At 40.3% G+C, this 18,170-nt stretch overlaps 1 protein-coding gene across 2 annotated transcripts in view; it reads left to right on the top strand.

The window, feature by feature from the left end:
- The window catches only part of HABP4 (hyaluronan binding protein 4), a 41,794-nt gene that overhangs the window by 9,818 nt on the left and 13,806 nt on the right, over positions 1-18,170 (top strand). For both annotated transcript variants that reach the window (XM_059411711.1, XM_059411712.1), the window contains exons 3-5: positions 3,153-3,293; positions 3,516-3,584; positions 11,773-11,856. In XM_059411711.1, the coding sequence (XP_059267694.1) occupies positions 3,153-3,293; positions 3,516-3,584; positions 11,773-11,856 (294 nt within the window). The remainder of the gene's footprint in view (positions 1-3,152; positions 3,294-3,515; positions 3,585-11,772; positions 11,857-18,170) is intronic.

Below are 18,170 nucleotides of genomic sequence, written 5' to 3'. Positions count from 1 at the left end.
CCTTGAACACAGGCTATTAAGAAATTAGTCCACCTCTGTCTGGATACATTTTGACTATTTCTTTGGCTCTTCCTGAAGTTTACTGCAGGTCATTCAAAGTCTGGGTTCTAAAAGATAGCACTTACTCAGATGTTTGTTTGTTTCTCCTCATAAAGAAGCATCTTAAAGAATTGGAGTAAAACATACATAGCATAAAATCTACCATTTTAAGCACTTATAAATGTGTGACCATGCAGTGGCATTAAGTACATTCACACTGTTGTGCAACTGTCACCACTGTCCTTCTCCAGAACAATTTTATCTTCCCAGAATGACTCTCTGTTCCCAGTAAACACTAACTGCCCCCACTTTCTCCTCCATGAACTTCATTCCCTTTACCTAAAACAGGTACTCATGTCTTATAAAGACTGTTGTCGAGAGTGGATGTCAGGGATATAAGGCAGGGTACTCGGCTGAAATATTATTTTCCTTACTTTGGCTTGTGAGTACATCACAAGTAAGGCTTCCTAACTAATGTACAGGATTTCTCAATGCTCACTAGCCTGTTTAAAAAAAAAAAGGATATGTTTTATTGTTCCAACTTTTAGTATATGTGCTGCCAACACGAGCACAAAGAGGATATATTTTATAATCAAGGGATCATAAAGAAGCAATTGAGAATATATTTAATTGGGGGTGGAGGTGTGGGTAATCTGTGGAGTAAGAAAAAAATGGTTCAAGGGATTAAAATAAACCAGAACTCACAATGCTATTTTAGGATCTGTTTCAATCACTATTATATTTTAAATGGCTTGGTATTTTGTTGGTTTCTGATCTAGATTTCATGTAAATTTAGACCTGATTTTGACTCTTGGCATTATTTTCCATGTATGTTTTGGTGTTTCATTTCTTCTCAGTATTTAAGTAGAATTTTTTTTCTTTTATGGCCCTGTCCAACTCCATTATTATTATTATTATTGGTACTTTGGTTTTGTCATTGTCTTAGAACTCTGCTCCACATATTTATCATAACATGCTATTGATTTTATGATAGTCTCTATTTCAAAATTTTGTTTTGGGGCGCCTGGGTGGTTCAGTCAGTTAAGCAGCTGACTCTTGATTTCGGCTCAGGGTGGTGGGATCAAGCTCTGCGTGGGTTCCACATTCAGTGAGGAGTCTGCATGAGAGTCTCTCCCTCTCCCCTTCCATGCTGCATGCATGTATTCTTTCTTCTTCTTTTATCTAAAATATATAAATCTTTTTTAAAAAAATATTTATTTATTTATTTGACAGATAGAAATCACAAGGAGGCAGAGAGGCAGGCAGAGAGAGAGAGGAGGAAGCAGGCTCCCCGCTGAGCAGAGAGCCCAGTGTGGGGCTCAGTCCCAGGATCCTGGGATCATGACCTGAGCCGAAGGCAGAGGCTTTAACCCACTGAGCCACCCAGGCGCCCCTAAAATATATAAATCTTAAAAAAAAAAAAAAAAAAGTAATACAAAAAAAGCTATCCTGGGGAATTTATTTAGGATGCTGTGTCTTATAAGAGACTTGCATAAAGTTAATGATTAATGATTCTGCATTTTTTAATCCTTTTGTATCTTTTTGCCCACTATCAGATAGTAGCTTTTTAATGTAATATTTCAGCCACAGCAGTAGACTGGACTATACCTCTAGTTTCAGTGCTTGAGCCACTGATGCCGCTAGAGTTCAGTAAGTAATTGGTCATTTTAAATGTTTTTTAAGGCCTCTACAAATTAAAAAATATATAAGTTATCTTATTCAAGTAAGGTTGTAATGATGAAAATGATATAGTCCTTCCTGCTGTAGCTTTGGTTCTCATAAACAATGACAGTGACTAGAGAGAAGTGGCCAAGAATGGGTGTTAGGAGCAGTGGGTGGGCAGTCAGGCCTTGGCGCCAGCAGGTGTGGCAGGGGAAGAAGGGGAGAGTGTAGAAGACAGCTGGTTCTTGGCTTTGGTATTTTCGTGCTGTGAGTTAGGGACCACAGGAGGAGCAAGGGGTCAGTGTTGGTCCCATATCTGCAGGGCCCGGGCATGGACAGAGGGTATGTCCAGGAAGTAACTGGTTTTGTGGCCTGTAATCAGAGACTTCAGTGAGAGACTCAGGGTCACATGTGTGAATATCACATAGCAATAGCATGAAGATGAGGACAATGTGTGCCAGAAATAGGAAGTCAGGAATACAGGTACATGTAAGGACAATCAGTTATCCAGAAGAACGAGGCAGGCAGCTGCGTGTGGAGCACCAAGCCTAGTGAAATGAAAGGGGTGAGGTAATAGAACTGGTCCCTTTATGTGACTCTGGATGCACCTGCCTGTAAGAAGTGGGATTGGGTAGCTGAGGAGCAAGGGGAATAGCTTGTGAATTTTGTACCCTCTTTCAGTATGACCTATTACAAAAATAATTTTTTAAGGACAAGCAGGGAAAGAGAAGCCAGCGAGGTTAGAGGAAAATTAACAGTCAGCGGTGTCAAATGATGAATAGGGGTCAGATGACATAAAGCCAAAAGTTGCTGTTCACTTTAACAACAAAGAACTTCAGCTGTCCTTGGAAGTTTGTGTAGGGTGGTGGGGGTGAACCGAGGTTGTTGCAGGTTAATGTTTTTAGCCCCAAGGGTCATTTACTCACTGGTTTTATTTGGGAGATGGAGATTTGGGAGGGGGGCATAATTTGAAGTTAAATTATTTCTGTTACACAGAACATTCCAAATTTAACACAAGTATTGATTATTAGAGCTAGAATGAATCTTAGAGTTTATCCTCATTTTATAAATGAGGAAACCAGATCCAGAGAAAGGGATGGCCTTCCACAATGAGACCTGCTCAGGACCTGCTTCTCTCTTCTGGCTCCCTCACCTAGCTGCTATATGGGGCAGGTTACCTACCTCCTTTATGCCTCTTGTTTCCTTATCTGTGGACAATAGTTGTCTGCTGTAGTTCTGTTTTAAAGAATTAATGACTGTACATGAAGGGCTCAGAACAGTGCTTCAGGTAGTAGTGTTCAGTAAAAGTTAACTATTGCTTTATTATTCAAGCCACCATTCTTTCCAGTACATTACAGCCATTATGTCCTTCTAGAATTATTTTTCTGAAAAGAGTCTTCTTAGCCCTTTCATCCAATTCACCACTTTTGATTCTACCTTTCTCTTTCTAGACCCCTTGACAGATTTGATCGAGACAGACCACCGAGAGGCCGGGGAGGCCCAAGAGGGGCCATGCGAAGCCGAGGCAGAGGTGGCCCTGGGAACAGAGCTTTCGACGGTTTTGACCAGAGAGGGAAACGAGATTTTGAGAGGTATGCGGGGAATGAGAAAACTCCAGTTCTCTGTAACTGCTGTTTTCGCTTCATGTTCTTGATAATACATGACATGAATCTGTTTGTTTTGTGTTAATATTTAGTTGATTTTATATAGTGTGCTCTTATTCCTGAGGGAGCTGATCCTGGGACAGCTTTTCTGATTTGGAGATTGACTGGAGACCACCTTCTAGTTTAAAGGAATATTCTTTCTTTCTCTAGAACAATCAGAACTGAAGACAGCATGGGTGGATGTGGAGTTCGAACCTGGGGATCAGGTAAAGATACCAGGTATGGTGCAAATGTGTACCTTCTGTGAACCTACAATTAGGTGGAAATCTCTGGATCTTTACTTTCCTCAGGAAAAATAATCTCTGTTGTGCTTTCAGTGTCTTTATACTTGTGTGCCATTAGGTAAGCATTTTAGGCTTTTATTTAGTGAGATGACTTTTTAAATCATGATACCCCAAGACATGGCACTACATTTGCATAGACCTAGGAACGCTTTTGAATTCCTGGATATTCTATACTTTGTGACCTCTCCAAGTTCTCGTATGCACTGCATCTTGATTTCATGAAATCATTTGCAGTTTGAAACTCAGTAACAAGTTTCACCAAAGGTTCAAATCTTACATTTTTCTGAGGCTTCATAGTGTCTCAGATATGTGCTAGTTTTGCTATTTAGAAGAGATTCTTGGTTCTGCTGTTCCTGTCATTTCTGTGTCTGCAGAGCCTAGGCAGCAAGAACTGCCGGGCAGTGCAAGATAAGGAATGGGTCCCCCAGCACATGTTGTGGGGCAGGCTTTCCACATGTTTGAAGGCTTGAGAGAATCCAGACTTCCACTTTTCTTCTTCTGAAGAATATAAGCTTTTTTCATAGACAGATTTTTCTGAAACGGTTGTCCTTAAAGACAAATGTACAAAACTATACTAAATGTAATATTACATGTGTTGCTGTTGCATATCTATGTTGTCCTTGAGAGGAAAAAGATACTTGTTGAATGTTTCTCTCGGTATAGGGTTTCATAGGATCTTGATTATGAATCTTTTAATTTTGTTTATTTTACTTTGATAATATCTATTTTAAAAAGTAATACCTCTGAAGGGTGCTTACATGGATAAGTTGGTTAAGCGGCTGCCTTTGGCTCAGGTCATGATCCCAGGGTCGTGGGATTGAGTCCTGCATTGGGCTCCCTGCTCAGCAGAGAGCCTGCTTCTCCCTCTCCCTCTGCTTGCTGCTCTGCCTACTTGTGCTCTCTCTCAGTCTCTCTAACATAAATAAATAAAAAAAAAAGTAATACCCCTGAGTCATCTGCTTTACCACCTTAGTTAATAACCATCACTCCAGGGGCACCTGGGTGGCTCAGTTGGTTAAGCATCTGGCTCTTGGTTTCAGCTCAGGTCACGATCTTAGAGTCCTGGGATCAAGTCCTGTGTCGGGCTCCCCCTCAGCAGAGGGTCTGCTTGTGGCTTCTATCCTCCGTCGGTCATACTCCCCCGCTCGTACTCTCAGTCAGTCAGATTATCTTCCTCCCCCGCTCATACTCTCAGTCAGTCAGATTATCTTCCCTTCTCTTCAATAAATAAATCAATACTACCATTCTGTTTCCATGCAAACACTGAAACTTAAAATAATTTTAGCTTCAAGTGATCATGTTCCAGAGGCAGTCAGCACTGGTCTTATAACACAAGATGTAGCCAGGTGCCATGTGTGCTGCTGGTGGGCTGGCAGGTCCTGGTGCTAAAAGGACCCAAATCACAGGGCATTTTGGATTGGTTTGTGAGTTATTCAGCCAAAGCTCTGAGGTGGCAATAACTTGTCATTTAAAGATTTTCAGAGAATAGACTTGAATTTCTCATTTAATAAATGGAGAGATTGATTTTGATCATGAAAACCAGTGTAGTACAGTGGAGTTATATGCTACTTGTGATTAATGAGAAAGGAGAAGAGGAGAGCCAAGCATAGTAAGGCTGTTCATGCTGGCAAAGCCGAACACTGCGGTGCATTGGAAGTTTGAGGGCACTTGGGTGTCTCGGTCGGTTGAGTGTCTGACTTGTAATTTTGGCTCAGGTCATGATCTCAAGGTTGAGATCGAGTCCTGAGTCAGGCCCTGTGCTCAGTGGGCAGTCTGCTTGAGGTTCTCCCCTCCGATTCTCTTCTGCCTCTCTAAAATGAGTAAATAAATCTTAAAAAAATTTAAAAAGTTGCTGTAGTTAGTATTCCTCCTTGAAGGCATTGGCAGTGCTAACTAAATTTATGGATAAAATGTTTTCAAAATGGTACAAGGAGCCATTTCCACTGTTACTGGTTTTCTTCAACAGTGTGACAGTGGGTGCCTGTGCTGAAACTAGAATTTTCTCCATTTGTGGTAATTTTAAAAATACCACATCAGATACCAGATATTTTCTTGTTACCAATTTAAACACACCCACACAAGGGGTTTTCTGTAATGGTGCCTTCCAACTTTTATTTCAAAGAGCAAGATGGTCTTATGTAATAATCAACATTCGATTAAAATCTGTTCACTGTCATAGATTTGGTAAGTGTGAAGTCTGAATTTGCACTAGATAACAAAGCCTTGAGGTGTTTAATCACTTTGTGGAATGTACTTGTGCAAACAGGCATTTTCTGCGTTCATATAACTGAAGTCAAAATATACACATGGACCCTGGAGGGCCCTATAAATCCAACACTGATTATCTACTTTCAACAAAATAACAGAATCTATCAACATAAATTGTTGCTAATTTTGAAACCCCATGGTTCTGCAGTTTTGGTCACATGGTTCTCTAAGAGGTGTAAGCACATTAGTTTTTTGTTTATTTAAATAATTTAGGTCAACACAGGAGGAAGATCTGTGATTTCTCTCCTTTTTTAAAATCAGCTGCTCAAGTTTAGGAAATGCTGGTATTTACATAGCCCTTTTATGATTTTTAATTGTTGAAAGCTATGAGTTACCAATAAACCCATGGTTTTATCCCCTTGATTTATTATGTTGTCAAGGGCATAAACAGAAAGTTGGAGTAATTTGTGCTGCTACTGCTAGATTTTGGGGCTCTGGGTGCGAGAAGCTCCTGTGACCCTGCCCAGGTCCAACTGATGTGCGGAGGCAGCCTCTGTGAAGGGGCCTCCATCAGGCAGAGCAGGAACCGGGTCCTTCCAAACTCAGAGTGCATTTGATTTATGACCTTTTTTAAAAGTAAAAGTTAATTATTTGGAGTGCCTGCCTGGCTTAGTCAGAAGAACATGCAACTCCTGATCCCAGGGTCGTGAGTTTGAGCCCCATGCTGCATGTGGAGATTACAAAAAAATAAAAATGAAGAAACTTCAAAAAAATTAAGTATTCAAATTCAGTATCTAAAAATTCATTTTTTAAGTTTAGTACAATAGCTTTGGATGATGAATAAGAAAAAGTTAAATGTAGGGGCACCTGGGTGGCTCAGTGGGTTAAAGCCTCTGCCTTCAGCCCCACATCAGGCTCTCTGCTTGGCAGGAAGCCTGCTCTCCTTTCTCTACCTGCCTCTCTGCCTACTTGTGGTCTCTATCAAATAAATAAATAAAATCTTAAAAAAAAAAAAGTTAAATGTAAAAAGTCAGTTCTGTTATTACAGTTCAATTTGTCTTTGCTTTTTTTTTTAAATTTTTTTTTTTAAGACATTTTATTTGACAGAGATCACAAGTAGGCAGAGAATGAGGCAGAGAGAGAGGGAGGAGGAAGCAGGCTCCCCGCTGAGCAGAGAGCCTAATGAGTGCTTTGATCCCAGGACCCTGAGATCATGACCTGAGCTGAAGGCAGAGGCTTTAACCCACTGAGCCACCCAGGCGCCCCATTTTTGCTTTTTTAAAAATAGCTTATGTTGTGTTACTTTTTCCTTAATGGGAGATGAAAAAGTACTGGCATCTGTAGAGTATGAAATATTTCTTTCTTTCTTTTTTTTAGTATGAAATATTTCTAATGGATATACTTATATTGACTATTTTTAGCATTTCCCTGAACATGAAATTTCTTTTGCTGGGGGTGTTTTGTTTTGTTTTTTTAAGTAATAATCATATAGAATTAATGTTAACATAAAAAGGAAAAATTAAGATCATGTGTATTAGAATTCAAGTTGTGTCTCATTGTGCTATACTTTCTAATCTGTAGATTGTATTTTGATGTGATGATATATAAATTGATGTTTCAGAGCCTTATTTTTTTTGGCACAGTTACTACCAGTGTGTTTGTATTCTGCACACTCATTATTGTGGAATGTTTCCATCATTTTCTAAGTTTGGTATAGTATATTCTTGTGTATTGTGAGTCATTTGACACTTGTAGGTTGAGAATTTTTAAAAAATTTTTTATTGAATTAGAGTTGACATACAGTATTCTATTAGTTTGAGGTGCATGACATAGGGATTATGTTATGATGAAGACATTATGATAAAATGCTTACCATATTAAGTGTAGTTACCATCTGTCACCACCATAAAAAGTATTACAATATTATTGTCTATATTCTCTATGCCATACTTTTCTTAATAAATTAAACCAAATTAATGACTTAATTTATTATAGCTGGAGTTTATGTCTCTTAATCCCCTTCACCTATTTCACCCATCCTTCACCACCCCATACCCCTACTGCAACAGCCCATTTGTTCTCTGTATTTATGAGTCTCTTTTTCTTCATTTGTTTTGTTTTTTTAGATTACACATGAGTGAAATCATATGGAATTTGTCTTTCTCTGTCTCACTTACTTCACTTAGCATAATACCTTCAGGTCCATCCATCTTGTCACAAATGGCAAGATTTTATTCTTTTTTATGGCTAAGTAATATCCCACTGTACTTATATAGGACATCTTCTTTATCCATTCATCTATCAGTGGGCACTTAGATTTCTTCCATGTCTTGACTATTGTAAATAATGTGGCAGTAAACATAAGGGTGTGTGTATCTTTTAAAATTTATCTTTTGGGGCACCTGGGTGGCTCATCCGGTTAAGCGTCTGCCTTTGATTGAGGTCATGATCCCAGAGTCCCAGATCAAACTCTGTTTGGTGGGCAGTCTGCTTCTCCCTTTGCCCCTCACCCTGCTGTGATCTTGTTCTCTCTCTCAAATAAATAAATAAAATTAAGAAAAAAAATTAAAAATAAAAAAATTCATCTTTTGGGGCACCTGAGTGGCTCAGTTGGTTAAGCGTCCGACTCGTGATTTTGACTCAGGTTGTGGGATTGAGCCCTGCGTCATGCTGTACACTTGGTGGGGAGTCTGCTTGGGATTCTTTCTCTCCCTCTGCCCCTCTCCCTGCTTGCGCACATGCTCACTCTCTCAAATAAATGATCTTAATAAATAAATAAATAAAATTGATCTTTTCTTTGTGGAGTGGTAAATACCCAAAGTGGCATTGCTGGATCATATGGTAACTCTATTTTAATTGTTTGAATAACCTCCACTCTCCATACACTATGTGTTTGCCATAGTGGCTACACCAATTCACATTCCCGCCAGCAATGCACAAGGATTCCCTTTTCTCCACACCCTCAGCAACACTTGTCATTTCTTGTCTGTTTAAAACTAGCTGTTCTCATTGGTGTGAGATAATAGCTCATTGTGGCTTTGACTTTTGCATTTCCCTGATGATGAGTGATGTTGAGCATCTTTTCCTGTGTCTGTGGCTGTCTGTATGTCTTTGGAGAAATGTCCTGTCAACTCCTCTGCCTGTTTTTAAATTGTACTGTTAGGTTTTTTTGGTGTTGAGTTGTGTGAGTTCTTTATATATTTTGGATATTGACCCCTTTTCAAAGATCTCCCATTTAGTAGGTTGCCTTTTTATTTTCTTGATGGTTTCTTTCATTGTGCAAAGATTTTTATTAAGTTTTATGTAGTCCCAATAGTCTATTTTTGCTTTTGTTTCCCTTGGCTGAGGAGACAGATACAGAAAAATATTGCTGAACAGATGTCCAGGAGTGTACTGCCTATGGTTGGTTTCTTTCTTTCTTTCTTTCAGAATTTTATGGTTTCAGTTTCTACATTTAGGTCTTTAATCCATTTTGATTTTATTTTTGTGTATGATGTAAGGAAGTGGTCCAATCTCAGCCTTCTGCATGTAGCTGTCCAGTTTCCCAACACCACTTGTAGAAGAGGCTGTCTTTTCCCCATTTATGTTCTTGCCTCCTTTGTAAGCATAGGTTTAGTTCTGGGCTCCTTCTGTTGCATTGATCTATATCTTTATTATTGTGTCAGTACTGTACTGTTTTGTTATTACAGCTTTGTAGCATAGTTTGGAATCTGGGATTGTGGTATCTTCAGATTTGTTCTTCTCTCAAGAGTGCTTTGGCTACCTGGGGTCTTTTGTGGTTCTATACACGTTTAGGATTGTTTGTTTTAGTTCTGTGAAAAATACCATTGGCATTTTGATAGGGATTGCATTGAATCTGTAGATTGCTTTGAGTAGTGTGGACATTTTATTTTTTTATTTTTTTTAAAGATTTTATTTATTTATTTGACAGAGATCACAAATAGGCAGAGAGGCAGGCAGAGAGAGAGGAGGAAGCAGGCTCCCCGCCGAGCAGAGAGCCCAATGTGGGGCTCGATCCCAGGACCCCGAGATCATGACCCGAGCTAAAGGCAGAGGCTTTAACCCACTGAGCCACCCCGGTGCCCCAGTGTGGACATTTTAACAATTTTAATTCTTTCAATCCATGAACAAGGTATCTTTTCATTTATTTGTATTGTCTTCAGTTACTTTTATCAGTGTCTTATAGTTTTCACAGTACAGGTCTTTCATCTCCTTGGTTCAGTTTATTCATAAGCATTTTATTCCTTTTAATGCCATTGTAAATGGGATTATTTTTGTTATGTTTGTGCTGATTCATTATTACTATATAGGAATGCAACAGATTCCTGTAACTTTACTGAAATCATTTATTAGTTCTAATGGTTTTTGGTGAGTAAATTAGGGTTTTCTATATATAATATCATGTCGCCTACAAATAGTGTCAGTTTTATGTCTTACGTATCTCTATGCCTTTTATTTTTTTCTTGTCTGATTGTTGTGGCTAGGACTTTAAGAACTATGTTGAATAGAAGGGGTAGGAGTGGACATCCTTGTTTTGTTCCTGATCTTAGAGGAAATATTTCCAGTTTTTCACCATTGAGTAGGATATTAGATGTGAGTTTTTCATATATGGCCTTTATTATGTTGAGGTATTTCTGGTTTTATATTGTTGTGACCAGAAAAAGATGCTTGATATGATTTCAGTCTTTTAAGTTCATTGAGACCTATTTTGTGGTCTAACGTGTGATTTATCCTGGAGAATGTTTCATATGCACTTGAAAAGAAGGTATATTCTGTTACTTGGAGATGGTTTGTTCTGTATCTGTTAAGTCCATCTGACCTAATGTGTCTTTCAAAGCCACTGATTAATTTTCTGTCTGGATGATCTATCCATCAATGTAAGTGGCGTGTTAAAGTCTTGTACTATTACTGTATCACTGTCAGTTTCTCCCTTTATGTCTGTTAACATTTACTTTATATGTTTAGGTGCTCCTGTGTTCGGCGCATAGATATTCATAGTAGTTACACTGTCTTCTTGGATTGATCTCTTTATCATTATGTAATACTCTTTTGTCTCTTGTTAGAGTTTTGTTTTAAAGTCAATTTTGTCTGATATAAATATTGATAGCCCAGCTTTTTTTTTCTTCTTCTTCTTCTTCTATTTGCATGGTAAATGTTTTTTCCATCTCTTCATTTTCAGCCTACGTTTGTCTTTAGGTCTGAGTGAGTCTCTTATAGGCAGAATATAGATGGGTCTTGCTTTTTCATCCATTTAGTCACCACCTTATATCTTTCACTAGAGCATTTAGTCCATTTACATTTAAAGTAATTATTGATAGATATGCATTACTGCCACTTTGTTAATCATTTCCTGCTTGTTTTTTAAATTTCTTCTCTTTCCCTTTCTTTCTTACTTTCTTCCCTTGTGATCTAATGACTTTCTTAATATTATGTTTGGATTCTTTTCTCTTTATTTTTTGTGTATCTATTACAGGTTTTTGGTTTGTGATTACCATGAGGTTCATATATAACATCCTATGTATTTGGCAGACTGTATTGTGGATGGTCGCTTAAATTTGAACACATTCTGGAAGCACAGGTTGAGAAATTTTATGACCTCTGCTAATACTTGGAATTTCCTAGGACGTTAGGGGTTTTTAAATAATTGTTGTGGTCACTTATAATCTGTATTTAATTTTAGGCCATTCATAGAAACTTTTATTTCTAAAAGTACTTTCCACACTTTTCAAGTAATTTCAGTGGATTAGCAATTTTCTCTTGATTTTGATGTGGATTACCTATGTGTGTGTATAATTCTTTGAATGGTATTTACTTAAGAAAAAGGGATATTGAAATGTATTTTTTCTGTCTTGAATATGTAAGAGCAGTGATGTAAACATATTTGTGTGACCAGAACGATTCTCACTGCTTTTCAGTGAGGTGGAGCAGACTGCACCGATGGAAGAGACCACAGCAGCGGAAGAGTCCCCGGGCCCCCTGGAGGAGGAATCTCCAGCCAAGTGGGTATTTTGTTTATTTTCCCCATGGGTTGTTGTTGGTCTTTTTCTTAATGATTTCGATTTCTAGGAGTCCTTCACAGAGCAGGAAGCTCACCTTTTATTATATCACAGAAAGTTGACCTTGATGTATTAATGAATAATGGAACTCATTAATAATTCAAATAATCTAATGGCTGATTATTAATGATAGCTAATGAGTTAAATTTAGGTATTCCAGTCAGTGCCCACAAACACTTATTCATCAGCAGCTTGTACTGTAATTAGTCTTCCTCTTATCAGGACCCTCATCTTTTGTCCCTTTATTCTCTGAGTCCATCCTCCCTCTTGTCTTCATGGAGCTTAGGTCCCTGAACCACCTCTAGCATCCTTGCCTAGTCCTTAAACCCTCTTGGCCTTGGATCTTTTGTTATGCCTTGCTAGCAAAACCTGCCTCCGGGGTGACCACTAGCTGTTTGCCTTCTCTCTCCCTGAACACTCAGGCTGAGCACTGCAGCTTACAGAGCAGAGCCAGCAGGAACCCCTAAAAATTCTCAATCCCCTGCATTCTGAAACGAGCCCTCAACACTGCCCAGCAGTCCTCTCTTCTCGGGCTCACTCTTTCTCCCACCATCTACAATGATCAGTTCCATTCTTTGTGTCTCCTCGAAACCTTGACATCGCCCCTATTTCCCCCTCCCCCTCTCCTTTCCATACCCACACCTTCTCTTTCGTTTTCTGGATACAACTTTGCCTGCTGTGTCACACAGAAATTGGGAGCCATCAGATGGGAACTTCATCATCCTTCCACTCTGAAAGGTACAAACTGGCCTGCCTCGGCATGCCTCCGAGCCTCCTTCCCTCACGGTAAGATAAAGGCACCATTTCTCCTGCCACTTGGTCAGGCTCAGAATCCTGTTCCTGTGGAGAAACCTCACCCTATCAGCTCCCTCCTCCCACTTTGGTCTTCACCAACAGTTTAAACGTGCTCAGCATCTCCTATTTTATATCTCTACTCTTGCCCCACATTCTCATTCAGCTACCTTTCTCAGGGTTGTATGTACTCTTTCTTCATTTCCTCTCTTCTCACTTCACTCCAGGTCTGGCTCTGTCCCCATGGCCCTTTGGAAACTGTCACCACATGTCTCCTCACCTAACAGATATTTCCATCGGTGTCTTTCTTGACCTGTCAGAGCATTTGGCTTCATTGATTTCTTCTTAAGCTTGCGTTCCCTGGTTTCTGTGATCGCTGTACTCTTCTGGTTTTCCTTCTGCCTCTTAGCTCCTCCTTTACAGACTCATCCTTGTCTTTCTGTCTTTTAAAATGCCGAGTTCTGGGACGCGTGGGTGGCTCAGTTGGTTAAGCAGCTGCCTTCGGCTCAGGTCATGATCCCAGCGTCCTGGGATCGAGTCCCACATCGGGCTCCTTGCTCAGCAGGAAGCCTGCTTCTCCCTCTGCCTCTGCCTGCTGCTCTGTCTGCCTGTGCTCGCTCTCTCCCTCTCTCTCTGATAAATAAATAAAATCTTTAAAAAAATAAAATAAAATGCCGAGTTCTTCAGGGCTCTGCCACAGGGCCTCTCTTTAGTGTCCTTTATAGGATCCCCCACATCCCTGCAGCTTCAGTCATCATTTACGTGCGACTCCAGACTCTGTCTCTGGCTCCCACCTTCGGCATGGGCTTCTGGTGCGTGTGTCTAGCTGCCTACTCTGGACACCTTACCTCCCCGTGACTATTGCAGATGCTCCTCATGTTCCACGTGTCCAAGAGAATTCCAGAAACCTCTGTTCTCATTAGGTGTTTCCATCTTGGGGAACAGCCTGTCGCCATCCATCCAGTTGCACAAATCAGAAACCTGGGAGTCATCCCTGAGACTTTTTTTCTTGACCCCCTTCCTTCCCCTGAATGCAGTCTGTCACCCTGCCTGGTGATAGATACCTTCTCATCTCCTCTCATCTCCACTCCTCACCGTCCTGTCATCCAACCTGTCACCACAGCTCTTGATGGGGTTTCCTTCTTTCTCACCTTCGACCAGCCATTTCACACTAGCATTCTGGTTGTCATGTCCTCACCCCTGGAGCAAGACCCCATTGGCTTACTGTTCCTTTCCTGCCCCTTGATCTGACCTTTACAGTCCTCCTTGGCCTGTCCCCCTCAGAACCCTCAAGTGCAGCTGCTCATGCGCCTTCTGTGGGTTCAGCACATGGCCCCATGTGGTGTCCTCAAGCACCTTTCTTCTGCAGCTGCCCCTGCCCCACACAACCCAGAGTGCTTTTGCAAGTCCTGTGGTTTTTTTTCCCTGTCTCACCTCCAGAACCCCTTCACCCTTCACTGATTTAACTCTTTCTTGTTATTCAGCTGCCTAGAGGCAAGGTGTCCAGTGGTTAAGAGCACAGACCCCCGGCCACTGTGTGGGTTCACATCCCAGCTCTGCCACTTACTAGTTTGGGCAAGTTACATATTCTCTCTGTGCCAGTCATCTTCATGTGTAAAATGGGAGTAGTAACACTACCTACATCTTAGCTTTGTTACAAGGACTTGTTGGGTGTGTGTTTGTGTCACAGGGGGCCTTGACATGTAGTTAATGCTGTACAGATACCTGCTGTTATTATTCTGCTTATTGCAAGAGAAAAGTGCCACAATGAATAATGATCATGAAAGCTGTTAACTTACTATTTGGAACAATTAAGAAGTGTATTGAATTAAAGAAATAAATTAGCAATACAAATATTTAGACAGCTAACTAAGGAAGTAGATTAACAGTTAATCTACTGTTAACTGGGGAGCAAGTGAGCTGACTAGACACCTTCAGGAAAAATATATCTTTTTTTGAGCCAAAAAACCACTTATACAAATTCGGGCTATGTAAGGCAGAATGATAGTCAATGATAGAATAACTCTAATCTATGGAATTGGTTGAGGTACTATAGCTTTCATATTAGACAAAATAACTCAGTCAGTTACTCTGAAAGACAAAATACCACTTAGTGATCTGGGGGCAGTCTCACTGTCTGCAGGATCCTAGCAGAGCTAGCTGGCAGACCCCCCTCTCACTCTCTCCTCTGCTGACTGCAATGGACAGGCAGTATCTAGATCGAACTGCTGGGGCTGGGCTGTGGCTAAGCCACATGGCCGTCTGCTGGCCTACTGTGCTGTCAAGTTCTTGTTTCTGCACTGCCCAGTCAAACTTTAAAATTATCACTAAGATTCCTAATAATAACAGTTTTTTGATAACTTTCAAAATCAGGTTTGTATTTGAGAAGTACATCCGATGGCATTGATGCTGTCTGATCACCGCTGTATCTGAAAGCTGAGCTCACACTTGGGCTGTCAGCACTCAGCCAAAACGAATATTCAGCACACGTGTCAGTTTAGCATTTCCTGATAGATTAAAGTACCCTCTACTTATGCTCAAACATACACCCCAAAGAACATGTATTTTCCTCAGATTGGACACATTTTGTTGATAGATGTGCTGGGCCCTTCCTTTTTCTTCCTTCCCTCCTTCCTCCTTTCGTTACGGAAGTATTACGTGTCCGTTATCACATGGTGTTCTGTCTGAGCATGTTTGTGACGACGTCTTGGGAGTATTTTGCCTCAAGACTATAAGAATAAACCTAACATTTATAGCGCATTTGCTGTGTGCCAGGAGCTGCTCTGAATGCCTCCATGTCTTAACCCTTTGCTGCCCCCTCAGTGAAGGAGAAGACACTGTTGCCGATGTCATGGAGAGACATAGAGGTGAAAGGAGCTGCTAAGCATCATAGAGCGAACGTTCAAACCAGATGTCGGACATCCATGCTCTTACCTGTAGTGGGTGTTAGGAATGGTTGAAAAGTGCCGTGTACACCAGTTTGCTCTGAAGAACTGAAAAAGGGGAAGATGTTGGTTCTGTGAGCAGAGGAAGGGCTGGCTAGGGTGGTTGAGGACTTCCCTCTTCAGTAATATGGAACAGTGCTCCCTTCCTTAAAAGTGAAAAAGCCCTGGGGCACCTGGGTGGCTCAGTGGGTTAAGCCGCTGCCTTCGGCTCAGGTCATGATCTCAGGGTCCTGGGATCGAGTCCCGCATCGGGCTCTCTGCTCAGCGGGGAGCCTGCTTCCTTCTCTCTCTCTCTGCCTGCCTCTCAGTGTACTTGTGATTTCTCTCTGTCAAATAAATAAATAAAATCTTTAAAAAAAAAAAAAAAGTGAAAAAGCCCTTATGAAAACAGAATGTTGAGGTAGCATCATTACAAAATACCTACAATGGAATATTTTTCATTGTAATTTTTTTCCAAGTATTTTGTGCTTAGATAGTGAAGGGTGTTATGTATTGAATTTTCTTAAAGCCAGAAAACAGCTCTTTGAAATGGTTATGGCAAATTTCTGAGGCGCTCACAAGTTAGCATCAAATTCACTTCCCTTTCAGTACTAGCTTGGAAGGAAGAGGTACTGCTTATATATTAGGTTAAATCCACTTGTCTTGATTAAGTACTCAGTTAATCAAGTTTTATTTCTAGAACCCACTTTTTTTCTGTTCCCTGCACCCTTTCATATATTGAGGTGAAAATGTTTTGCCTGAATGGCCATTTGGATGTTTGTTGTTATGTATGTTTTCTCTGCCCTCTTATTCCCTAAAGAGCACTGAGTCTGAGTCTGGGCTTAGGAGACAGAATGAAGGATATGAAACTCTGTGACCTCTGCCTCAGTTTCCTTACCTGTAAAATGGAGTTATTAATTGGATCTAACTCAAGGGATTAATTATCATGACCAAATTAATGTAAAGCACATTGAATAGCATCTGGCACCTAGTAAGTACACAGTAAATGTTAGCTCTATTCTATAATTTGACCCATATAGCAACAAATGTATATCAAATTTTCATGTAGCATTATTCACCATATAAATCTCAGGTTAGACTACCTTATATCTGTAAGCAGCTTTGATGGAAAATCATCTCCCAGAATTTTTGATAATGTACCAAGAACTGTGAAGGTCTTTGAATTCATCAAAAGGTAGCGGAGAGGGAGGGGTGTTAAATTTAGAATGATAGCAATTACAATGCTTTTATAAATGTTAGAAATATAGCCACTTTTGTCCCTCCTGGAACCAAGGGATTAATTACACATCTCTTCCTGTTGAAAATCCAGTCTGCTAAAACTGCCAGTAAAAACTGCATTTGGTGCCAATCCAGAGAGCAAATGGGATCTGCCTCACATAACTTTCATATAATGGGTTTTTTGTAATCATTTGTCGTCAGTAGAGAATAAGGTTAAGGAGTCTGTCCTTGGTGATTTTCTACATCTCCCAACATGGCTTGTTGCAGTGACAGATGGTAAAGGAGGACGCTTTGGGAACATCTGTACATACACTCATGAATGGTGTGCAGGACGATCACTTTCAAGGAGGGGGAGCACTTGCCGCAAATGCTCTCTTCTGAGCTCCACTGTTTGCTCCACTTTGGGGTCTGTGTATCATTTAAAGATTACATTTCTCATATGCCTTACCCTTTTTTTGTTCTAGCCCTTCATGCTTAGATATGATGTTCTTTAAGACAAACAGAAAAAGATTCCTTTTGTGGTCTTTTTTTTTTTTTTTTTTTTTTTTTTTACAGATCTTGTTTATTTATTTGACAGACAGAGATCACAAGTAGGCAAAGAGGCAAGCAGAGAGAGAGAAGGAAGCAGGCTCCCTGCTGAGCAGAGAGCCCGATGCAGGGCTCGATCCCAGGAGGACCCTGGGATCATGACCTGAGCCGAAGGCAGAGGCTTTAACCCACTGAGCCACCCTGGCGCCCCTCCTTTTGTGGCTTAACACAAGGGCTGTTCTTACTGAACTTTTTGGAATTTATTAATTTGTATTAGGGCATCTGAGTTATGGTAGAATCCTCAAATTCATTGTGTCAGTTTTAGAAATTGGAACTAGATTATAGTCTATAATCAGAATAGTATTATAGAAATGCGTTTGATTGGGGTGCCTGGGTGGCTCGGTGGGTTAAAGCCTCTGCCTTCGGCTCAGGTCATGATCCCAGGGTCCTGAGATCGACCCCCACATTGGTCTCTCTGCTCAGCGGGGAGCCTGCTTCCCCCTCTCTCTCTGCCTGCCTTTTTGCCTACTTGTGATCTGTCAAATAAATAAATTTTTTAAAATGAGTTTTATTGATTTCCTAATTTTGTCACAAGTAGCCTAAAGGATCTTTACAAATTCTTAACATTTCTTTACTTTTAGATCTGTATTAGAGATTATGTTATAGAAAGATGTGTATAAAAAATAGTACAATAACCTTCCAACTAAGTTATTTGTCTTAGACTTTTATCAAATCATGGTCATTCTTGTTTCATATATATCTCTCTCCATTTCC

This window comes from Mustela nigripes, chromosome 9 (assembly GCF_022355385.1).
Source record: "Mustela nigripes isolate SB6536 chromosome 9, MUSNIG.SB6536, whole genome shotgun sequence".
Taxonomy (NCBI): Eukaryota; Metazoa; Chordata; class Mammalia; order Carnivora; family Mustelidae; genus Mustela; species Mustela nigripes.
This window is presented reverse-complemented; position numbering and strand designations above follow the sequence as displayed.